General features: G+C 44.2%; 1 protein-coding gene across 10 annotated transcripts in view; it reads right to left on the bottom strand.

Annotated features, from left to right (window-relative positions):
• Nucleotides 1-338: 338 nt before the first annotated feature.
• The window catches only part of Chn1 (chimerin 1), a 159,359-nt gene continuing 134,614 nt past the window's right edge, over nt 339-25,083 (bottom strand). For all 10 annotated transcript variants that reach the window (XM_076569690.1, XM_076569689.1, XM_076569691.1 and 7 more), the window contains 5 exons: nt 17,021-17,194; nt 16,210-16,287; nt 9,384-9,521; nt 2,603-2,708; nt 339-1,212 (listed from right to left, as the gene is read on the bottom strand). In XM_076569690.1, coding sequence (XP_076425805.1) covers nt 1,041-1,212; nt 2,603-2,708; nt 9,384-9,521; nt 16,210-16,287; nt 17,021-17,194 — 668 coding nt within the window. In that variant the 3' untranslated portion in view covers nt 339-1,040. The remainder of the gene's footprint in view (nt 1,213-2,602; nt 2,709-9,383; nt 9,522-16,209; nt 16,288-17,020; nt 17,195-25,083) is intronic.

The following is a 25,083-nucleotide window of genomic DNA, read 5'->3' on the forward strand; positions in this document are numbered from 1 at the left end:
TGGGGCGGTAAAGCTTTAGCACATGACCCCAGCTGTTCCAGAAAAACTAGGTAGGTGCTCAGAAGTCGTCCTTTCAGTGAGCTCTCTTCACCTCAGGAATCCAGGGGGAAAAATGCCCCCAAAGTGGAGAAAACACCACAGATTTCTGCCAGAGTAATAGGAGAAAAAAATAAATCCAAGAAGTGAATGTTGACTTCAGGCAGTTTGAGTTATTTTAGGAGATTACCACAACACCTCAGTGACCACAGGCAGGGAAGGGCAGCAACTGCTGTGAAATAAATGCCAGATACAATTTTCTAACTATTCTCCCCATGGCAAGAAAAAAGAGCTATGAATAGTTTGATTCCTAAAAGCCAAATTTAATAAATTAATAACTGCATGCTAGGTAAAAATATAAATTTACAGCTGAAAACCAATAATTTAACAGAATACTGTGTGGTGCATCTTTATTGATTGATAGGATAGCTTACTGAAGCAACAGAGCTGGAAACACATCTCGCCTTTGCTGAGGAGAAAGCACTATGGTCGAGGAGAAGAAAGAGAAGCTGGAAAGAAGTGTGTGGAGTTGGCGTATGGTACAGTGATGGTGAGGTAACAGCCAGGGTACTGCTTATGCGTATGTGTGCGAGTGTGCAAGCATCAGAAACCGATGGCATGGACCCCAAAAGCGAAGTCATGACAGTTACTCTGGGAAGCATGCTGGGTGACAACCACAGACAACCCAGGACAGAGAGGCGGTGCAGGTACAAGTCTGTGATTCCTTGATGTGGGGTTTCCTCACCAAACAGGGGTAATCATGCAGTAGCTTGAGTGTCTCTTAACATGATGAACACCCAGGATGACCAGAACCGGAAGCGTGTGTTCACTGTTTTACAAGGACAGCTGTGTGGTGCTACAGAAAGACAGGAAGTTCCTTCATTTTAATCTGGGTATTTGGCCAAACCTCTAACCAAGGAACAATTCAGCTAGTGAGGCTAATTAAATTACTAGAAACCATTCCTTCATCTGTAAAACATGTCTTCCTTCCTCAAGTTAAAACTCTAGAATAAAATGTCTTCATTTTTGATAAGCAGCTCCACCACGAGTCTCTGATAGCGGATGTCGTTCAGGGCGGCCATTGGGTCTAGTTCTGGGGATCGCATGAGGGTTGGACCAAACACAATCCCAAGGTTCTCTGCACTCATCAGATTCTCCTTCTCATGAAGGGTCACTCTGAAAAACACAAGTGGAACAGAGTCTTCATCAAGTCTGAGCATCCAAATGAAAACCAGAGCCACAGCAAGGTCTGTGTCCACTGGCTTGCTCTCCCAGTTATTTTCTGTGCTTCTTGTAAACTTCAAGGAACGGAACCTCATTTGAAGGAGGTCATGCTGGTAAAGAATTCAAAGCCCCGGTGATGGCTGGGGCTCACATCTGGACTGTGTGCATTCAGATATTTGTGGCTTCTCCTTCTAAGACATATTTCCAAAAATGGGGGAAGCGTTGGAGGAAGAGGTCGGCCCTCCCTTTCCTTTGGCTTTCCGGCTCTCCCCGGGCCTTCCTTTCTGCAAGGGAAACCTGAGTGTCTAGGCGAGCAGCTGGGAGGGCATGAAGAGCAGCTCACAGTTAGGACAGCATCTCCTGCTGCTATCCACCGCTGATGTCAGCACAGCATGTTACAGAGTGAGTATGTATTACAGAACACGTCACTAAAGACAGATAAGAAGCAAACTTCAATTTACAAATGGCGTTAGTTGTGAGCATACTCAAAGAAAGTTCTAACTCATGGTGCCTTTAAAGTGGGAAAGGCTGGGTGTGGTGGCTCACACCTTTAATCTTAGTACCAGAGGCAAGGCAGGCAGATCTCTGTGAGATGAACCTGGTCTATAGAGTAAGTTACAGGTCAGCCAGGGTTACATAGGAAGACACTGTCTCAAAAACCAAAGACAAGGAGGAGGAGGAAGAAAGATAAAAAGAAAGAAGAAAGGAGCAGGTATCCCAAGTGACTGAAATATGCATGTGCTTTTGGACGATGCAAGCTTTGGGGCACATAGGATTTTTGTTTCTAATTGATTTTAGAGTTTGAGGCCCTAAATCCATTGACATCATATGACTAAGAAGTTTTTTTATTTCAACTGCTAGAGATTGATGACAATCAATTATAAAACAGCTTAAACTCTAACCGAAAGTATTCCTCCCTACTCCATCGCTGTTTGTGCCTTTCCAGTGTTGGCACCAGCAGCAGTTAAATAGCCTAACATCCTAGACCAAGCTTGAAGTGCTTACTTGGAGCAATAAGCCAAGCACAGTGAGTTGCCTCACAAACTGACAGCAGTAGCCCTTTCCCTTCTACAAAATGTTCACTGGTGTCTCAGAACACTAGGATACTCACAAGCAGGTCCTAGAACTGCAAGACATGGATGTCAGGATGAGGCTGGCATGTGGTACTGCAGTGTACAATATTTTTAGCACCCTTTCCCAACTAACGCAATTTCTCACAAGACAAGGCTGCTATGCACCTACGCATTCACTCAAGAGAACATGTCCTTTGTTTCACCTTTTGCTTAATCTTATTCTTGAGATTTGGTTGTAATACAGCACTAAGCTACAAGCTGCAACTTGCCTCTTGAGATGTGCCATGAGGTACCGGAGGGTTTCGCAGTGGGCAGGCGGCAGCAGTCTCAGAGCTTCGTGAAGGGTCTCCAACTGCTCATCAGGGTCCATCATTTCTACAATAGCAAGGAGAGATGCTCTAGCAGAAAACTGAGGTGAATGCTTATGCACTACTCTTCCATGATGCTTTTGTAAAGCAAGCAAAAATAATTTCTCACAGAACCTTACTCAAACAAAACAGCCATCTTTTTTTTTTTTTCCTCAAGACAGGGTTTCTCTGTGTAGCTTTGCGCCTTTCCTGGAACTTGCTTTGGAGATCAGGCTGGCCTCGAACTCACAGAGATCCACCTGGCTCTGCCTCCCAAGTGCTGGGATTAAAGGTGTGCGCCACCACCGCTCAGCCAAAACAGCCATCTTAAGTCCAGTGTGGGAACAGGGTTTAATGAGCTCCCCCACCCCCACCCCCCGCCACTTTTGGCATCTGAGGAAAATGGACACACTAGATATCCAGAATGTAACTGTAACAAATCCAGGCACATGTAGACAAACAAATAAAGGCTTATACACTCTAATGAGTTCATCTGAGAACATTAAAGATACACGTATTGCTCAGAATATTTTAGAAACCCCCTGTAGTATACAAGCCAGCCAGCCCACTACTTCTTGTGACTCCTGGCAAAATCTTACTGATAATATTTTTTTCTTTTTTAAGTGACATTGTTTTTCTTTGCAGTATTACGGGCAGAACCCATGCCTCATAAATAGTAGGCAAGTACTCTACCACTGAGCAATATCCAAGCCCTTTATCTTTCTAAGCCAAGAAATGTATCATCTAACATTTGCTTGCTGTATTTATTATACTATGTGTTATATAACAAAATGAAGTCTCCCTTTAAAGCATGAGGACTCTAACTCTGAAGAACACACAGCAGGCAGTTCTAAGTGTGCTGTGCCATGGTGGGATCCTGGGATCAGGGGCTCTTCCAAAGGAGGAGCATGAAGGGAAGCCCTCCATCTGGCCATCTGAGATCTGCACTGGGGACTCACATGCCAGTCCGTTACTGTAAGAACTCTGCTCCACCTATCAATCATACCTGCAACACAAACAGCTGAAAAAGCTACTGCAATTCTGCACTCTTAGAAAACCACCACAGCATGTTCTCACTCTGGCTACAAGGAGTGTCTTAAATGCTGGGTCTCAGGCCAACCACAACGGGACCTCACACTGTTGAGTCCTAATCAAGATGGCAGCCTTGAACCGCTGGGAAGGCTCCATCTGCTCAGCAGCCAATGTTTAAGACAGAAAGCTGAAACTCTGGTCTCTCTCCCGTATCCGCAGCCCAGCTCAATGACAACGTAGACTATGTATACTGGTCTGGTAAGGGCCAGTGCAGAACAAAGGCTGAGCTAAAGTGTGGCAGAGCGGGCCCAATGATTCTCAGAAGGTGACTAGTGATAGGCGCTTTTTAGTCCAAAAGAACCTTTGACTGCTTTGCAGCTTTGGTCCAAAGCTTCCTCAATTCCCATTTCGTTTCTTTATAACAAAGAATGTGTTCTTTGCCTTTGCCATGATAGATAATGCATGACCTCCAAACCGTGGGGACTTTAAAGACAATCTGTTCATAACACAGCTATTTTCTCAGATGCTGAAATTCAGTAATTGAATTTCTAGAATAAGAGAAAGAAATTCTGTTTACCATGGAAGTTAGCTCTAAGCACAGGGCTAAATTAATTTGAAATGACATGATTTCAGAAATCAAAAACAGACTTTTCTTTTTAACTTCTACAATTAATCTTGACCAAGAGAAGCTGGAGACAGTGGGAAGCTGTGGAGAGCACTGGTGTGCTAGCACAGGGCAGCTCAGCTCTGCCGAGGGGGCTGACAGTGGATACTGAGGCCGGTATCGCAGTCTACAGGGCACAAGAGCGAGGCAGGCGCTGTGAGACAGCCCCGAGGATGCACTGCTGGGCGCTTGGATTTTAAAGGTCAGGAAAAACCTCAGTGTGAGGGAAAGGTCTTGAGTAAAGCCACAGAGGAAGGAAGGGAGGAGATGAGGAGGGAGACGTCCCGGCTGAGCTGTGTAACGTCCTGAGGGGCATGCCGGTGAGACTGAGGGGCAATGGAGCAGGGACGGCTGACGAGAATGGAGGGGTGAAGTCAGGACGGAAAACACCTTTTTCTCATGTCAGCTGTGGGCAATTTGGAAGATTTATGGAGAGAAACAGGAAGGTTACGAGTGAAGATGGGCTGTATCTGATGCTCATTTAAGCATGCTATTTCTTTGTGCATTTATCTATTTGTGTGTGTGAGTATGCGTGGTGCATGTGTGGAGGTCAGTTCTTTCTATCACATGGGTACTGGAGGTCAAACTCAGGCAATCAGCCTGGGTAGCAAGTGCCTGTTACCCACCGAGCCCTCACGTGGCACTTATGTTATTTCCTCTGGTTCCCTTTCCTCTAGCCGCCATGCACAGCACAGACTACAGAAGGGCGAGAACACAGCAGAAAGACCATTTCGGGACCTAACACAAAAATCCAGGTCATGACAGTAGTTTGGCAGGTGAGAGCAGTGTGAATGCTGAGAAACTGTTTTATTCTGAGTATATCTTGAAGGTCGAGTCCATAAGATTTCCTGATGGGGATGTCTAAGAAAAGGGAGACCAAAGAAAGGTCAAGGTTTGGGTGCAGACGCTGGAGTGGTAGAGAAGGTCTGGGGACAGCTCTCTCGAGATTGTCAGATGTACAAATGAATGCGCTGGCCTAGATGACCCTGCTGTTATGAAGAGCTCTCCCCTCCCCCATTCCAACTGGTTCCAGCTGGGAACATGACAAAATGCACTGAATACCTGACATCACACTGACCAAAGAGTCTTTCCTAGACATCAGCCCTCCTTCCCTCCCATGCACACAAGATTGCCCATTGTCAACTTTCTAGAAAACAAAACTTTTAGCCACAAGACTGTTACAGCATAATCTAAGAGGAAAACAGGAAAAAGGAAGGTGTTCAGAGACAAATGGGCATTATCAGATTAGCTGTCATCAAATGTAGGAAGTCTGGCATGTGGAGGGCAGGAGGGCATCGAGACAGGCAGGTTTCTCTGTACACAGGCAGGCTTTGTGACTGTCACATCGGTCTACCATCAGTGCACTGGCTGTCTACAGAAAAGCAGTGAATGTGAAAGTTACTGGGAGTTTCAAGACAAGATTTAAACCGGCAGTGGCCTTTAATCCCAGCACTCAGGAAGCAGAGAAAGATGAATTTGAGTTCAAGGCTAGCCAGAATGAATTCTAGGACAGCCAGGGCTACACAGAGAAACCATGACTCAAACAAAACAAAACAAAACTAACCAAACAACCAAACAAAAACAAAAACAAAGAAAAACAAAACGAACAAACAAAAAACTCCAAACCAAAATCGGGAAAACCAACCAACCAACCAACCAACACAACCTCCAAACTAAGCAATGAGTTAAAGGGAAAAGTCTAGCTATACAATCCCATAGAATATTTATTTAATGACTTAAGCCTGTGCATTTCCAGGTCAAATTCTAAGCTTAATAGCTAACAAATATTTAACACCTACTACTTAAATGAAGGACTAATCCAGGCCTTGAGGAAAATAACACCGGAGGCATCAATCATGTCCTGAAGGTGCCAGTGCAGTGAAGAGACCAAGTCATGGCTACCGCCTGCCCATGATGGGAGTGAGGCCCAGGGGTGGGAATGTAATGAAGGAGAAGGACCAGGAAGAGGGTCTTGGAAAGTGTGGACACTGAGAGCTAGGAAGCAAGCCCTCGGGGCCTGATCAAGATCTAATTAAGGAGCGTCTGGAGTGTGTATTGTTAATTCTCTATGGAGAAGTTCAGTGTGAGAATAAAACTTCCCTAAGCTATAGGATTTACCAAACTGCAGAGCAGAGGAGACCCAGAAAGTTCTCCCTGCCTGGTTCATCCAAGGCTGCACACTTAGGGAGTGATGTGGCTTTCTAAGATCTTCTGGAAGGAAGTGCTCAGACTCCTGGGCTGGGGACAGCCCCCACGTGGTTTCCAGCATGGTCAGAGAGTGCTCATAGGTGCTGGCTTTCTGACAAGACCCTGCAGCAAGGCTCACCTCTGGGCCTCTGTTCTAGAGCAACAGAATCTCCACTGGGAAGAGAGTGAAGAGGAAGGGTGGCAGACTCAGAGCTCAGGGACCATTTCCAATTTTAGAGGCTGTGCAGCCGGCAGAGGCAGGGTGATCTGACCCCTCTACACTAGCATCCCTTCTCCTGCCCTCGGCCTCTCACCTCAGCTGTCACGCTGGGACTCTGAGGAAAGCTGTTCACAGCACAGCTTCACCAGCCTTTGCAGAAATAAAGCTTTAACATAAACTATGATTTCTGTTGTGAAAGCACGGTAAACAATGCCAGAAATTTCTAGGGGGTAGAAACTGAGAGATGTTTTTAAAAAGCCAAGAGTTAACCACAGTAGGGAGTATCGCCTAATCCTGCCCATCACTTGAAGGGGGTCTCCCCTCCATCGCATGTCTTCTCCTGATTCCTGCAGAAGCTAGGCAGGGTGCAGAGTGGAGAGCAAGGGCCCCAGAGAGAAGGACAAGCAGGCTGGGGTGCAGGACCACTCTAGCAACGGGACCTTGGCCAATTTCCGGCCTGGCTCATGGCAGGCCCCTCAGGTGCACTCTAATCGGCAAGGCCTTTGGTCTTCCCTCTGCTTTTCTGAGGGATGCCTGTGTCCACACACCTACAGCAAGAAGCTGTAGATTGTAGTGGGAAAGGACACTGCTCCACCGCCATCAGCATCCGACAGGAACCACACACTTACGAGGCACAGGGAGGGCGCCGGGGGCTCTGGTGTCACACCCGTCACTTACTAGTTTAGATAATACAGGAGGCATGTGTCTATTTGAGGGACTTAAAGAGGGTTTGCTGATTTCAGACGGGAAGGCTTCCCAAACAAATCCCACAGTAATGGCAAATGGTTTGGAAGAAAAGCAAAGGGAAAGATTTTCCTGCCAGTAAGGGTGGGGTGGGGAAAGGTGAGGTCATGAGAGCCTCAGTGAGGCCCAAGGCCGCAGAATCCGACAAGCGGCTTGGGTGTTAGCAGGTAGGGTGTGGGGTGAGAAGCCGGCTGTGAGTCACTGCTCCGTCCTGTCTTGGCTCTTCTAGACAAAGCAGGTTTCATGCCCTCCCAGCAGCACAGCAGCAGGAACAGGCACCTGTCTAGCTACTGTCATACCGCAGGGCTGTGCAGGCTGGTGAGTGCCCTGTACCTGTCATACTGCAGGACTGTGCAGGCTGGTGAGTGCCCTGTACCTGTCATACTGCGGGACTGTGCAGGCTGGTGAGTACCCTGTACCTGTCATACTGCAGCAGAGACTGTGCAGGCTGGTGAGTACCCTGTACCTGTCATACTGCAGGGCTGTGCAGGCTGGTGAGTGCCCTGTACCTGTCATACTGCGGGACTGTGCAGGCTGGTGAGTACCCTGTACCTGTCATACTGCAGCAGGACTGTGCAGGCTGGTGAGTGCCCTGTACCTGTCATACTGCGGGACTGTGCAGGCTGGTGAGTGCCCTGTACCTGTCATACTGCAGCAGGACTGTGCAGGCTGGTGAGTGCCCTGTACCTGTCATACTGCGGGACTGTGCAGGCTGGTGAGTGCCCTGTACCTGTCATACTACAGCAGGACTGTGCAGGCTGGTGAGTGCCCTGTACCTGTCATACTGCAGGACTGTGCAGGCTGGTGAGTGCCCTGTACCTGTCATACTGCAGCAGGACTGTGCAGGCTGGTGAGTACCCTGCACAGAGGACACGCGTTCTGGTCTGGCGCCCATCAGCTGAGGACTGCCTGCCAACTCCCTGGATAATCACCATCAGCACTGAGTCCATCTTCGCAGTTTGATCCCCAAAGAGGCCAAAAGGCAGGATGTTTCCTAACTTCTCATCAGGCTTTCCCAGGCTGTACCGGATCTCTCACTGACGCAGGAGAATCAGAGCTCCAGGAGACTAACCATCAAAGGCCAACAAAAGCTCTGAAGAGAAACTAAATCCAGAACAAAGGCTGCCACTGTGTTGTGAAAGTCCCAGTGAAGAAGCCAAGCAGAGGAATCACTACGTTACTAAGGAAGTGACGTTATTATTTAAAGATGGGGAGGCCATCTGGGTTTAAAGACAGAAACAAAATGACAGGAATAGACTATTTTTTCTTTAAAAAAGTGATGCCAACACCTAAAATCTGTTAAGATCTCTATTCTTTAAAGGTGAAATATAAATTGCAGGTATGAATTTTGAAACAGAAATAAATTTTTGCAAATGAGCCATTTTCTTCTCAACTAGAATTAAAAACCAAAACCCAGAACTTTGGCTGAGGAATAGTGAGGCCCGAGTACAGTCTCAGTTCTGAAAACAAAGCAAAACTAAACAAACTCCACATTTCTGGAAGAGTAACTGATGGGCTAGAGGCAGTCTGTGGACTCTGAAGGTCTGAGCATTTGGGTTAAGTACCGAAACTGAAAGGAACGTTTGCTGAATCAAACTGGGCAGCAGCAGTCCAGCTCTGGCCTTCGGCTGACCAAATGTGGGTCCATGTCCAGGCAGCACTGGTACAGATTATTTTGGAAAAGTAGCACAGTACAAACTTGGAAGGGTAGAAGACACCGATAATCTGGCTAGGGAAGTGTAACGCTTGCAGACACACAGGCCGGTGTGGAGAGGGCTGCAGGGGACACGCTGCAGGGGAAGCGGTTACTCGGAAGAGGCAGCTTGTCGGGTGAGAACTCACTCACTGGTACTTACTGGCAGACTCTATGAACTTGGGGTAGGCATCATACGTGATGAGAGGAATTGGCAGATCCCTGAAGTACAGTTTAAGTGCACCAGTGATAATGTTGATATCTTCATACATGTTCACAGAAATATCCGCCTTTTCACCATCTTTTAAAAGAAAAAACAAAAACAAAAAAAACCAGTCAACGCTGAATTCACAGCCAGTATCATTTTAACATGATTTGTGCATGATTAGATTCTAAAGACAGGCAACACTTGAGGTTTGTTTTTGTTTGTTTTCCATCAGTAAGTATTTTAGGCTAGCTGTATGGAAGCTGGTGGAGAGCATCGCGTCGGGACTAGACAGGTGTACACTGGAGTGGCTGGCTTAACCCCGGGCTATGATGGTTTTCTTTGTGAGTTAAGTGATTTTTTTCTGAAAATAAAAAACAAAACGTCTTTTCATTACTAGCAACCAACACTCTAGTTTATAAGATGAAATGCAGCATGAAACATGATCTATACCAGTGACCCACTTTGGTAAACAGCAAGCAATTTTTCAGATTTTTCTCTTCTTAAGCTACTTATTTTTCCTTGCTCAGCTGTACGTGTGTGTGTGTGTGTGTATGTGTGTGTGTGTGTGTGTGTGTGAGAGAGAGGGGGGGGAAGGAGGGAGGGAAGGAGGGAAGGAGGGAGGGAAAGAGAGAGGGAGGGAGAGAGGGAGGGAGGGGCGGGGAGGGACTAGAGTGGTAATAATTTTACATTTCATAGTTGCCTGACAATTCCCAGGGGAACAATACAGTGTTGCTTTCCTTTTGTTTTATAGAAACTCAATTTGCAAAAGCGAACACAGGCCAGGCCTGCCAACCCAAGTTCGATCCCCAGGCCCCACATGGTGGGAGGTGAGAACCCACTCTTCAAGGTGTCCTCTGACCTCCACACATGTACCACCCCCTTATACATCAATGTAAAATAACAATGATGATGATAAAAGGTCCCTTGTTTTATTCACCTGGCTTCACAGAATTAACATCTGGATCTTGCCTAACCAAGCCTTATGAGTAAACGAGACAGTGAGAAACAAAAAAGCTAAGCAAACAAAACGCCCCACAAGCCCCAAGAAAATGTGCCAAGATTCTGAGTGTTGAAGTAAGAAGAGGTACCATAGAATGGAAGACCATTTAGAAGTGTTGGGCACCCAGATTCTGAATCGAGACTGTCTTCAGAGAGTCCTCCAGTGCTGTCCTGTGTTTAATAAAATCTGAATCATGGGCTGGAGAGATGGCTCAGCAGTTAAAGAGCACTGGCTGCTCTTCCAGAGGACCAGGGTTCAATTCCCAGCACCCACATGGCAGCTCACAACTGTCTGTAACTCCAGTTCCAGGGGATCTGATATCCTCACAAGACATACATGCAGGCAAAACACTAATGCACATAAAATAAAAATAAACAAAAAACTCAACTTGTATCTATTCAAGACTTAATTAGTATAATTTCCTTGCTAGATATTTGTGCATGTATTCATGCCCATGTGTGTGCACAGGTGAACAGATTTTAGTAATGAGAAAAATGTTAGTAAGCTACAAAAGACACACAAAAGAAACCATCAATGCATAGTGACAGAAGTCAACCTAAGATGCCTTCATGACATACATTATTACTTGAAAAGATGAAAAGGTTTGTGATTACCAAGTATTTGAAGGAAGAATGGACACACAGGTAGAGTTTGAGGACTTTTATGTTACTGAAACTATTCTGTATGATACTGTGAATGTAGACAGAGGACACCCCAGTGTAAACTCTTTTAGTTAACGATGTATCAAAGTTGAGCTGTCGATAATAACAAATACACAATACTAATTCAAGATGCTAAACCAGGCAGGGTGGGGCATGCTTGGGTCCAGTGTTCAGGAGGTGGGGACAGGAAGGTCAAGAGTTCTAGACCAGCCTGGGTTAACATAGTGAAACTGTCTCAAAAAACAAAATCAAGTTAGTAACAGGAATTTGGGAGACGGTGTCAGTGGGAGGGATTGCACCGGAAATTTCTGTACTTTCAGTTAAGATTTTCTGAAATTCTAAAACTAAAAGCCCATACAAAAATAATCCAGACTCTTTGAAGCTGCAGAGTGCTACAGCCTTTCTGAGCTCACAGTCGATTCCGAGTCTGCTTCCGAGTACTTCTTTCATGCAGGGTAAGGCCATGCAGGACAGGACAAAGCAGGATAGAGTGCTTTCTGGAAACAAAAGGCAGTGTCCCCTGGGGAAACACTAGAAAGCATGTAGGTGCTTTGACCTAAGGACCTGGAGAAGGTCACAGGGAACCCACAGAAAGGCAGGGACCAAAGGCAGGTATCACCACCATCCAAGTCCTGACTTAGGAAAACAACAGTGAGGGGGGGTTGTTTTGTTTTTCCTTGCTATTTTCTGTCACTGAGCTCCTGTTTCAATACCTATTTACCATTTTCTAGGAAGAATCTAGATTTCAACTATTCCCGTTTCCAGGATATATAACCCCGTTTTTCCCGGGGTATATAATCTGTTCCCAGGTACTTCATCCATTTTGAGTTTGAGAAATTAAGTCTCCATTCTCAGAGCTGCACTGTGTGAAGACGTTGGTAGAATTTGGACTGGGCGCTTTTCAGCATTCAGATCACTCAGTGGAGGTCACCAGGAGAGGCCGCTCTCCTCTCACTCTTCTCGGGGCTGAATTAGGGTTTGCCGCTCTTCCTGTACAGTGCTCTGTGTTCATCTTCAGGTTAGCATCAGTGTGCACACTTCTCCCTTGGGAAGCCTTTCCCAACCACCAGGGTCATCTGCTGTTTCCCCTCTAATATTTTCCTTTATGGAACTGATCAAAAGGAAGTCAATAACCAGTGTGTGCTTACTGTGAGTCCTACACAGATGCAAAGCCCAAGAACACTGGAAACTACTAAATGAGTAAAGAACTCAGTGCCTGGCATATGGCAATACCTTAATGTAATTTTTGAGTGACTAAATCAGCAAAATGAACTTTTAAAAAGCTAGGAGCCTAAACGATTAATACTCTTGCGTTTACTATAGACATTGCTTTTAAGACAATTCTTTTAAAACCTGATTTAAAATTTGTATGCAACATCTTTTAGTTTTAGAAACAAGTTTTGTTTTGTTTTTTTCCTCCCTAAACAGGATTTCTCTGTGTAGCCGTGCTGTCTGGAACGCGCTCTGTAGACCAAGCTGGCCTTGAACTCATAGAGATGATGTCAGGGAGGTATATCACCCTTGGCAAGGGCCAGGGCCAGGGAGTGGTGCCAGCAGGTGTGGGGACTTCAGGAGACATAAGAAAGTTCTAAAATTAGACTATGGCAGTAATAATACAACTTGGTAAGTACATGGAAAACACTGAATTGTATAATTTCAATGATTAATTATATATGAAAATGCTATCGATAAAACTAGTTTCTAAGTTGCGTGTTGGTGGCGCACGCCTTTAATCCCAGCACACAGGAGGCAGAGGCAGGTGGATCTCTATGAGTTAGGACAGAAAGGAACTCAGGGCAGGAACCTGGAGGCAGGAACTGAAGCAGAGAGCATGGAAGACTGATGCTCACTGGCTTGCTCTACATGGCTTACTCAGCTTGTTTTCTTATACACCCCAGGATCGCCTGCCCAGGTATGGCATCCCCAGGTAGGGTGGGACCCACCTATATCAATTAAGCAAGAAACGGCTCTACAGACTTGTCTGTAGACAATCTGATGGAAGCAATTTCTCAGTTGAGTTCCTTCCACCTGATCACTCTGGCATGTGTAAAGTTGCTAAAACCCAGGACAGGCACGGTGGCAAGTGCCTGAGCTACTAAGCCATCTCTTAAAACAAAAAAACCTGAACTTATTTATTTTTGAGACAGAGTCTCTCTACATAATCCTAGCTGTCCTGTAACCTGCTACACAGACCAGGTTGGCCTGGAACTCACAGAATCCACCTGCCTCTGCCTCCTGAGTGCTGGAATTAAAGATGTGAGTTGCTATGCCCAACTCTAAACCTGAATTTTGTTTTGTTTTTCAAGACAGGGTCTCTGTGTAGCCCTGGCTATCCTGGAATTTGCTATGTAGACCAGGCTGTCCTTGAACTCAGAGATCCAATGGCCTCCACCTTCCAAGTGCTAGGATTAAAGGTGTGTGCCATCACAGACCAGTTCTAAACCTGAATTTTCATAAGAACATGCAAATAACTGTCTTCCATTTGTCTCACTTTAAATAACTTTGAAGTTTCTGTTCTAAGTAGTATAGACAACCTGGAATGTGAAATCCAGGTCCTGCACTTTATTAGCAGAGTGAGAGCTCACTGGCACTGTCTACCACATCTTTGTTCTCTGATTCTTTCTTTCCTTTTCAGCTCTCGGGTCCCCATCCACATGTCCCGGGATCTTGGGGTGAGGCTCCCCCATGGCCTGTCAGCGTACCCTCCATATAGTGTTTGCAGTTGCACCAGAAGACAGAATGGAGCAAAGCTGTAAGAGCATCTGCTGACGTTACTGTAGGTAGTGCTCCAGCTGCTGACCGTCTCCCATCTCCCAGGCGCGGCAAGACTTCTTCCCCAAACTTGCCTTTACCTTGACTCTTGGACTACAGAGTCCATGACAGCACTCTTGGGCCCTATCTTCCTTCTCCTGCAATTTCATTATTTGAAAGCTAAGCTTCCTGGAACTGATCATTCTTGATTACTGCATTTTACTAACTTGGTTATTTATTTGATACCTGCTTTCAACATTCAGAGATTTGGGCAGCATTTATGTGCAGGACTGATTTAAATGATCTGCACTACTGGTTCTTCCGCACCTGTGTTAAAACTCTTTATAGAATTCCTACAATTGACTGCAGGACGAGTCCTGGAGGAGGTTCAGAATAGTCCCCAAAGACCTGGCCATGGGGAACCAAAGAAGCCATCAGGGACTTTAAAACCTGTTAGCAGTGTTACAAAAAGGTGTCACGCTGTTTAATGAAAGGAAAATGTGTCACTGAGTTGCTTTCTGGGTTGATGTGATCTTAGTCTCTTTGCCAGTGTTTCTGGAGTTCTGAATATCATGACTGCAGCCGGCGAGTGGGCAGGCTCAGCTGCTGCCTTTCAGATAAAGGGAACGCCTCTCACCACTCCTTCTGGTATGGATTCAGGATGCTCCTTGGTGTGTCTCTGTATACAACACATCATTACTTTACCTTCTCTGCTTGCATACAACACTCAGGCTGGCCTACATTCCCCTTTGCAGGTTGGTAATACTTCACTACTTTTGTCTTCTGCTTTTGTGGCTCATGAGAGGACTGCCAGCAGAAGTGTATGACAGACTAGAAGTGTACTCATTTTCAGGCTGGGGTGGGCTGTACTGGGAGAGCACTTGCCAGCATATGGGTCCCTGAGTGTACACACACACACACACACACACACAGAGAGAGAGAGAGAGAGAGAGAGAGAGAGAGAGAGAGAGAGAGAGAGAGAGAGAGAGAACGAGCAAAGCAAAGAGGCATTTAAAAAGATCACTGACTTAGCTGGGAGGTAGTAGCAGTGGTGCAGACCTTTAACTCAGGGAGGCACAGGCAGGCAGATCTCTGAGTTCAAGGCCAGCCTGGTCTACAGAGTGAGTTCAGGACAACTAGGGCTACACAGAGCAACCCTGTCTCGGAAAAAAAATCACCAACTTTGTATTTAAGAAAATAGCTTTTCTTTTCTTTTTTTTTTTTTTTTGGTTGTTTTTTTTTTTTTTTTTTTTTCGAGACAGGGTTTCTCTGTGTAGCTTTGCGCCTTTCCTGGAACTCACTTGGTAGCCCAGGCTGGCCACGAACTCACAGAGATCCTCCTGGCTCAGCCTCCCGAGTGCTGGGATTAAAGGCGTGCGCCACCACCGCCCGGCTGAAAATAGCTTTTCTTTGGTGCTACCTTATCCTAGTACACAAAGGCAATATAAACTGGATGGCCATGGAACAAATCAATCAAAACTAGCTCCCCCCCCCTCCCCCTAAGACAGGGTTTCAGTGTAGCCCTGGCTGTCCCCGAACTCACTCTATAGACCAGACTGGTCTTGCACTCAGAGATCCACTTGCCTCCACCTCCCGAGTGCTGGGAACAAAGGTGTGCACCACCACACCCAGCACAAATCAAAACTTAAATGTTAAATTTTTAATGTCTGATTCATCTGGCCACGTGGCATAAACCACAAATCCTAGCATGGGGAAGCAGAGGCAGGGGAATCTCAAGTTTGAGGCCATTCAGGGTTATCAGCAAGATCTTACCTCACCCCTTTGCACAACATAAAACAAAACAAACGAACCAGGGGCTTCCCACAGTGGGCAGGACGGAGGCCACAGCTTCAGCTCCCCTCAGCCTTCTGGCTCCTGTATGTGAGTCAGTCAACAGGGCCCGGGGCCTGGAGCCCCCAGGAAGGCTGAGTGGCCTCACTCAGGCTGGGGCAGGCGAGATGACTGCACCCTCTCCCGCCTTTTCTGTGGTTTGGTAAATTTAATTCACCTCCGTTTGTGATAAAATTGGACCAATCTTAGATATTCAAATGCTGATGATACAGCTTCATGTTTCTTTCTCACCAGGATATTTGACCCTTTTAAGGTAGCTGATGCAAAGATAAGAAACTGTAAGTTGAATTTCGTTGTTTTTGTTAGGCTTAATTTTTTGAGACAGGCTGGGCTCAAATTCACTGTGTACCAATCATTGACCTTAACCACCTGGTCCTCCTGCTTCTCAAGTGCTGGGATCAAAGGTGTGTGCCACCGTGCCCAATGGAATCTTTTGCAGACTATGATAATCATCAGTCAACTGTGACCTTCTGCAGAGCGTGACTGTCCCAGGCCCACGTCTGTGCTGAAGACATACCTCTATCAAAGGCCATCTTGACATCTTCAATCAAGTCACTGAACCCGGAAACTCGGTACAGTCCTTCAGAATTAAGACCTGAAATAAATCAGTAAGGCGTGGAAACTAAGTTTCTGTTGATTCACACCTTCCCTTCATACTTTAACTTCTCTCCATACTTCAAGCTGGACAAGTGATGGACCAGAAAAAAATAATAAACCACCCGTGATTAGAGTCTTTTCCCACTTTCCTCCTAAAAGGAGTCTGTTTCACTCGGTTTTCACTTCTGACCCACTGTCACCTGGGTATTTATAATTTGGCCATCATGTTGCCTAATTAGATCAGGTAACATTAAATCTTGAGGGAAATCATTCATCACCCGATTCTATCATAAAGTCTTTTACATAACAGAAGACGAAGAGTCTGCACCAGCAGGCCTGTGGCAGTTTTCCCTAGTGGGTAAGAATAATTAGGGTGCAGCTCAGGTTTCTGGTCTTCGTGTTTTAATAGGGCATTTCTGCCTTTGCTTCCTGGCCTGAGTAGGATTTAAAACCCGAAAAGTAAATTAATCTCTGCACAGAGATCTTTGCAGACTGCAGACATCATCCATTAATGTATCCAAAATATGACTTTCCATAACTGCTTAAATGTTCCTTGAAATCAAGCTGTTTGTTAGCACACTGCAGACTTGGAGAGTCGATGTCTTCTGACACCTTTCTCCCACCACTGAAGACAACAGCCGCATCAAAGGAGGCACCAGAGGGAGGGAGGGAGGGAGGGAGGGAGGGAGGGAGGGAGGGAGGGAGGGAGCAGCGCACCAGAAACACCTCACCTCTGGACTCGATCTCCCGGATGCACATGTCCACCACCATTGGCCGCTTGGTGATGTGCGCTTTGACCAGCGTTGTCAGGTCACAGCTGTACACCTTCTTCACGTGCTTCAGGTCTGGCTTACAGTCATTTGGGACCATCTTGGAACACTGCTTGTGAACATTCAACCCACAATCTGCGAAAGAGTGAAGGAAAAAGCCATGATCATTTTCAGTCTGGCATCCTGGAGCGTTTCTTTGAGCAGACAGAAGACACTTGGTGTGAACTGCAGCTCCTCCAAGGACATGGACAGCAGCCCCTCTCCTCTCAGAACAGTATGAGTAAAGCTCAGGGGCCAAGATTTTCTTTCTTTTTTAAGATAGAGTCTCATTATGGAGCCCTGGCTGGTCTGGAACTCTCTACATAGACCAGGCTGGCCTCCAGATATCTGCCTGCCTCTGCCTCCTGAATTCTGGGACTAAAGGCATGTGCCACCACATCCAAAGAGGCCAAGATTCTTGCTAATAAGAATTATTGTTAATAAAAATTAAATAACTTCATTATTTAACTTCATGAATGACCCCAGAAGAAGCAAAAACAAAATCGAGATGTGTTCCCCACACCCAAACCAGTAAGTGTTCAAGAATTACACGTAACAGAATGTCACACCACCAATGCTAAGATTTGAGTCTGTTTGTTTTCATCATGATTCTTATGACGTGTTGAAAGGTGTGGCCTTTTGAGAGATGCAGGGCCCTATTTATATCTATTTATAAATCTTTTTTATAGGTAAGAGTACATATACTTTCTTGAGTAGTCTAAAATAGCCATTACCATTCTTTTTACTATGATTAGTAGGTAACATTTATGGAGGACTTAATATTATTGCCAAGTACCATTCCAAGTGCTTTGTCTTTATTATTTCCTTTAAAACCACAAAGACCTACCAAATAGCTACTTTTCTTCCCCATTTCCTACTTAGATCTGAAAAAACCAAGTTAAGGGATTTATCCAAGGTACATAGTGTTGCTGAACTCTGCCCTAAGGTGACGCTGGAGCCTTCAAGTTTCCATGTTGGATTGCTCTACTGATGCTGCTCCTCTGATTTTGCAGGGCTCTAACATCTTGGGCAATATTCGAGAACTTCTTGGCTAATATTCGAGATCCCTTTTCAATAGTAAGAGTACAATGAAGTTTTATAAGGGATGAAGAAGAACAAAAGTGTTCTGCTAAATTAGACTAAAGTGATAAAATATACTGAATAAATAATTCAACTAAAATAAATGCCATCTTTATGTTTTAGAAAATATAACCTTTCTGTTTGTTAAGTTAAAACTCTCATCAGGACCTCTTACAAAACGAGCTAAAGGGCGGCGGCGGTGCACACCTTTAATCCCAGCACTTGGGAGGCAGAGCCAGGCAGATCTCTGTGAGTTCGAGGCCAGCCTGGACTACAGAGTTCCAGGACAGGCTCCAAAGCTACACAGAGAAACCCTGTCAAAAAAACAAAACAAAAACAAAACAAAACAAAAAACAAAACAAACCAACCAACCAAACAAACAAAACCTAGCTAAAATGAAGTAGATGTAGCTCATCGCCAGGCCTTAGTGAAATCGTCTTGAGAAACCCAGAATGCCTTGGCAGCTGCCTCGGCTCTTGGGCAGTTTCATTTTGCTGTCATCTGCAGTATGATGGAGAGGGTGACATTTCTAGGAACTGAGCTACTGTGCTGGAGGGAGCTGGGTCTTTGCACATGTGGGCCTAACCGAACATCCCAGAGAGGGCAACACAGCTGTGACTCACGTCCAAATACTGTCACCACTTAGGACATAAAGGTTCCCAGATCAAAGTCCTCAATCTACCACCTGAAGAAATGAGGCAGCACTGATCCATGTAGTTAATCAAGGCCCAAAAAACTGCATGACCAAAACTAAGTCTCTCTCAACATCCTATACATGAGAGATTTCTAATTTGATCATAAGGCAAACCAGTGGCCAAACATACAGTGAAAAGACCCCTTTCCTCTAAACATTCACATGTTCTAGAGGACTTGTCAAATTTAGTGTTTGTTATAGAACTATGTTAGCTGAAGTAAAGTATCACACTGTTTGTGTTTAGTTATATAAAACAGTAAAAAGTGTGCTTCTTTTTGCATTGTGCAAGCCTTGGTGCTCCCGTATGGACAGAGCTCCGGGTAGTAATGTGTGCTGGCTGCAGTTAGAGCCTTTTCAAGGCAATGCTGCACAGTGTGTCACAGAACTGTCATCACAGGCTGAAGGTCAGAGACTAAACAGAACTCAAGGTCCTAAGATGGGTCTGAGTCACTGGGGTTGGAGACTTCATATCTACACTGTTCTTCATACATTTCATTTAGAGAAAAGCACCTTCAAGTAACTAAATGTGTTCTTTCTGAATTCACCAAATTTGGTGAGTTTTCAATGAATTTGCCTTTCCGATATCTTACCAGTCTCTTACGCTACCCTCTGAGATCTCAGCAGCAAAAACTAACCCCTTCCTGTCTAGGGGTATCTCAGGCCCTCTTCTCTTTTTCTTTGTTTAACGGTGTTGGGTCCCACCCCTCGCACATGCCAGGCAGGGCTCTATCTACCATTTCAGTTGATTTTATGTATTTTTTCCCCACGTTGGAACTGTGTGACTTCCGGGCTTCAGCTTCCACTGATTCCTTCCCTTGTTCTGTTATCCAGTCCATCGCCCAAGTATCCTCTCACGTATCAGTTTCCAGTTGTCAGGATTTTCTTCAGTTCTTTTTACAGTAGTATTTCTTTTCTGACAATTCTCATATTTTCAAGAATGTTTGGCTAGAGCATTTTATGACAGCTGCTTTTCTTGTCTGGTAATACCAACATTTAAGTTTTGAGTTTAGGCTTTCCTGGTTCTCAGTAGGATAAGTAATTCTGAACTATATCTTGACTACTGTAAATGTTTTGAGTACAGCGTCCCTTTAAATCTCCAATTTCAGCAAGTTCTACTTTAAACTTATAATGCCAGGCCTGGCTGACTTTTGAAGATAAAATGTTTACCTAGTCTATAAAACACTGTGTGTGTGTGTGTGTGTGTGTGTGTGTGTGTGTGTGTGTGTGTGTGTACCACAGGTGTGCAGCTGGAGGGCAGATGGCGGCACTGGATCCCCTGTATCTGAAATATAGAGTTACAGGCTGTTAAGAGCTGCCCCATGTGGGTGCTGGTATCTCAACTCCTGTCCTCTGGAAGAGCAAGAAGTCACTTAACTGCTGAGCCAGCTCTCCAACTGCAGGAACTTTCTCTCTTTATTCCAGCTCTCAAAGTTTTCTCATGGTTAATGTAGATATCTTGTCATAACTTAATTTTTTGTGTATGGCAGTAGGTGTTGTAATTATTGAAGAAATAAAGTAAAACGCCTATAGCCAGCTAGAAAACTCTTTTAAAGTGTATTAAAAGCCTGGAATTTAGTAATAGTGTGGCTGTGCCTTGCACTTCAGGTATAGCCTAGGTCACAGGCGGACTTGTGAAGAGAGCCTGGAACGAGCCATCAATGCACAGATGAGGAGGATGAGCCCCACGTGTGTTCAGGCTGCTCCACTACAAGAGCAGAGCTGCACTGGACTGCACGGCGGCCAGCCTGTGCTCTGCTCATCCACTCCCTCCTTTTCTTGTCCACAACACACTGCACACTCGGACTACTTTTTTCAGCACTGACGATGAAGCACCTACTTTCAGTCTCTTGTTAAGAATGTGTGTCGTACTAGTATATAGTCTAGAGTTTAAAAAAATGTTGCTATATTTCACCTGTGCCAGTCTTGCAATTATCTTTGCTTGATCATGTAGGGCTTTTAAAAAGTAGTAATAAAGCCTAGACATTATATTCTTGTTTCTTATTATTTAAATAAGAATATTCATAAAAACAATGAATAATTATCTTCTAAAATGTACATTACCATAATTCTGTTAACCTTTAATCTACCATTAGAATGTAAATGAATGATGTTGGTTATTTACTTCAAAACATGGCTCTCTGTGCTTTCTAGAAGTGCAGCATGCATGTGTATAGAAAAGTCGGTGTATACAAAACCAGATAGCCTGAGGTGGGGAGTCTAAGAAACATAGGTGTTTTAAGAAAATATAGAATAAAGAGTAATGTAGATTCTTTATTGATCTTTTCCTATCTTTGTTAAAACCAAGAGATGACGGAAAACTTTCAAAGGATAAATGTAAGACTGTTGGTGCCATATGCATGTTTTGATATGTGGATACATCAAGTTTTATGCTTGGGTTTCCATTTTGAGGATATACATGGGGAAGGATATGAAAAAAAACATATTTTTTTTCTTCTTTCTGTAGTATTGAAGATTGAACCAGGGTTCTGCGTAGGCTGGGCAAGTGCCTACCACTGAACGACATCTGCAGCCAATAAATTTTATTGGTAAATGTACCTCTCTGGTATTTTCCACTATGAAAGATATTCATTATTTTTAATTGTGTCTATGTGTGTCTGTGTGTGGGTATGTACATGTTCCTGTAGGTGCTTGCAGAGGTCAGAGGTGTTGGATGCCTGCAGTTACAGGCAGCTGTGAGCCATGATGTGAGTGCTAGGAGCTGAACTCAGGTCTTCTGCAAGAGCAGTACCTGCTTTTAACTGCTGAGCCATCTCTTCAGTCCCTACCCCCTATTAAAAGTGACTATCTCACATTCTAATAGGCACCACAAGTCATCATTTTCAAAAGCAAATTAAGAGAAATGGTGTATGCCTTGGAATATTTATAAAAATATTACTTTCAAACAAAAGAGGCTACATGAAAATTTTTAAAGGGATTCTTCAAATTCTCACCAACTTTTAAGGAAAACCACTACTGTTACGTGTAGCCAATTGAGGCACTAGTAAAAGTAGAGTTATTTTTTCTCTCTTCAAACTAAAAGTTCAGTATCTGTATACTTAAAATAACTTCTATTATTAGGACAAAACTGCTATTTCTCGTTTGAGGGCAGAAATGACAATAATAGTGATGAAAATATTAAAGGATCTTCATAGTTTAAAACTCAGCACAAATGTCTGCTTTAAAGCAAGTATCATCCTTCCTTTTTTGTTAGAGTATTCTGTCAAGGCTAAAATAAATACAATTTAGGAATTCTGGTAGAATAATTTCCTTTGGGGAATAACATTTCCTGGGAGAGGGATGTCTGATAAATTTCAGTGATTACATAAGGACAGCAGAACCTAGAAACTTACATTTCATAATTTAAAAAAGTTTGGGAAAATTAATCATTTGAATGAGCATCCTTTGAGTGTGTGTGTGTGTGTGTGTGTGTGTGTGTGTGTGTGTGTGTGTGTGTGTATGATTGATTTATTGGCAGGCCTTGATACAGAATCCAGACTGGTTTTTGAACTCATAATCCTCTGACTTTATCTCAAGTGCTGCACAGGCTATCTACAAAGTTCCTGGTGTCCCCAAAAGGGACTATTATTCCACCTACCACAGTCAGTTTGTGCTGTCTATAATCTTCAGTCTTTGAATTCTGTTTTAGATAAAGTAGGAGGCTCAAAGGCCAGATGAGTCCTAGAGTCACTTTAGATCTAAAATCCTCACTGTCAATACAAATGCAATTGGTTATCAAAACATAACTAATGTGAGTCTAAACTGTTGTCTCCTCCTCCTCCTCCTCCTCCTCCTCCTCCTCCTCCTCCTCCTCCTCCTCCTCCTCCTCCTCCTCCTCCTCCTTCTTTTAAAAGAAGAGCATCACTGTGTAGCTCTGTCTGACCTGGAACTCACTATATAGATCAGGCTAATCTTAAACTCAGGTCACTGCCTCCTGAGTGCTGGGAGGCTACATCTACCAAAGTAGATTCTAATTACTTAAAAAAATGGTTTTTGTTTTCTGAAGATCATCAAGGTAGGTTTGTGGGGGTGGGGGTGGGGGGGGTGGGGGGGGGTGGGGGGTGGGGGGGTGTTTTGAGGCAGTTTCATGTAGTTTAGGCTTATATTTACTATGTAGCTGAGAATGATCCAGAAATCCTGATCTTCTTGCTTCCACTTCCCAAGTGCTGGCATTACAACCCTGCACACTACACTCAGTTATAAAAACTGTGTGCTGGGAATGAACGATGTGAGCAAACACTCTGCTCAGGCACATCCCCAGCCCCTCCCTCTGTATTAAAAACGAAGGTTGACCTGTGCTTACATCAGGTAACATTTTTAAGGACAGAATAAAAATTCTCCAGGCTTTTCTTTTAGCTTTTGCCCTTCACTCATGGTCAGAGATGGAGGCTGTACACGTGGTGCAGGGGGTAGAGTTAAGTCAGTTTACTTTTCCTTGCTTATGTGAGCACTAACACAGCTGTCCAAGGCATTGCTTCCAAACGGGACTGTAGTGCGTTACCACATACACTCAGACACACTGGGTCTGTCTTTTGCTGGTGGCTGACAGGATTCTCCTGTACATAGCCTTCATTCTTTCAAAAGGTAAATGGTACACATCATTAATTCAGAGGAAACTTTATGTTAGTGACTGTCAAATGCTAAGAGACGCTCTCACTGTCAGCTGGTTAAGGATGTCTCACAAAAAGTAAATGAGGCTGACTGAGACCCTCACTCCTTGAGCAGGTGACCCTGTTGTGGAAGGAGTATGCCATCTGCCTTTGAAAAAATCATGCAGATCAGTGGTTCTCAACCTGTGGGTCAACCCACCCTTTTCTAGGGGTATCAGACATTTGTGTTACAATTTGTAACAGTTGCAAAATTACAGTTATGAAATGGCAACAAAAATAACTTTACTGTTGGAGGTCAGCACAACATGAGGGACTGTTTAAAAGTTTGCAGCCTTCGGAAGGTTGAGAAGCACTGGTGTAGATGGTCTTCCTACCACATCTGACCAATGCTTTCCGGCCCTGCTGCTGCCCTTCAGTTCAGAGACAATACCACAGCCTTCCAAGGAGCCTTCCTTGTGGACTCTGACACCTGATCTAGAGCTGAGGCACTCCTGGACAGACCCTTCTGCACACGTCAGGGAGCATCTTGAACAGGACTGGCCTGTGACACCTGTCTGGAAACTGAGAATTCCCCAGTGATGTTCAGAGAAGTGACTTTAACTGTTTACATGCAATACATACTGTGTGGTCTGCTACTCAAAGAAAATGCAACTTAGCAACACACATAAAAATGTCCGCATATAATGCACAAAAAATTACTCAAATTTGAAAATCAGAAAAAAAGAAATTAGTGGTAAGTCTGACAGCTATCATTTTGAAATAATTTACTCTTAATATACATCTAAAAAAAAAAAAAAGCTAGGGTCTTAGGTATCCCAGGCTGGTCTTGAATACACAGATTGGCTCCATATAATCTGGAACTTCTGATTCCTCTGCTGTCACCTCCAGAATACTAGGTTTACATGTGAATGGCACCAGGCCTGTTTTTTTGAGGTTGCAGGGACTGAAACTAGGCTTTGGGCATGTTAAGCAATACTCTGCCAACTGAGTCACACCTCCAGCCCTGTTAGCATATATTTGAGTAAAAGCTTTATGCTAAAAGACATGTAAGAAGATATTTTAGTTTTTAAAAATTAAATAGCCGAACTTTAACGATCAAATATAACATTTAATATTTAGAGAAAATACTACATATTTGAGGTTTGAATAATAATTAAGGCCATGCTAATATGTAGTCTGAATAAATGGGCAGCATTGAGAATAGTGGTTCTATACAAATAAATTATACATGATATGAATAATTATTTCATTTCCCAAAGTATAACAAATTCCTGCAATGTGTATGTAGATATACACATATTGGTAGGACAAAGAAAATTACATTTATTCAGAGCTATCAGGATCCCAATTTGGGAAAACAGAGATTTAAATTGTCTTTAAAACGTGCTTTCACATATTAAGGATTTATTTTTTAATTTGAATGTAGATTTATGTACTTTATGTGTATGAGTGTTCTGCTTACATATATGTATGTGTACCACATATGTGCCTGGTGCCCACAGAGTTCAGAAGATGACATCAGATCCCCTGGACTGGAGCTTCAGATGGTTGAGTCACTATGTGGCTTCTGGGAATTGAACCCAGGTCCTCTGCAAGAACAAGCG

The sequence above is a fragment of the Peromyscus maniculatus genome, chromosome 4, assembly GCF_049852395.1.
Source record: "Peromyscus maniculatus bairdii isolate BWxNUB_F1_BW_parent chromosome 4, HU_Pman_BW_mat_3.1, whole genome shotgun sequence".
NCBI lineage: Eukaryota > Metazoa > Chordata > Mammalia > Rodentia > Cricetidae > Peromyscus > Peromyscus maniculatus.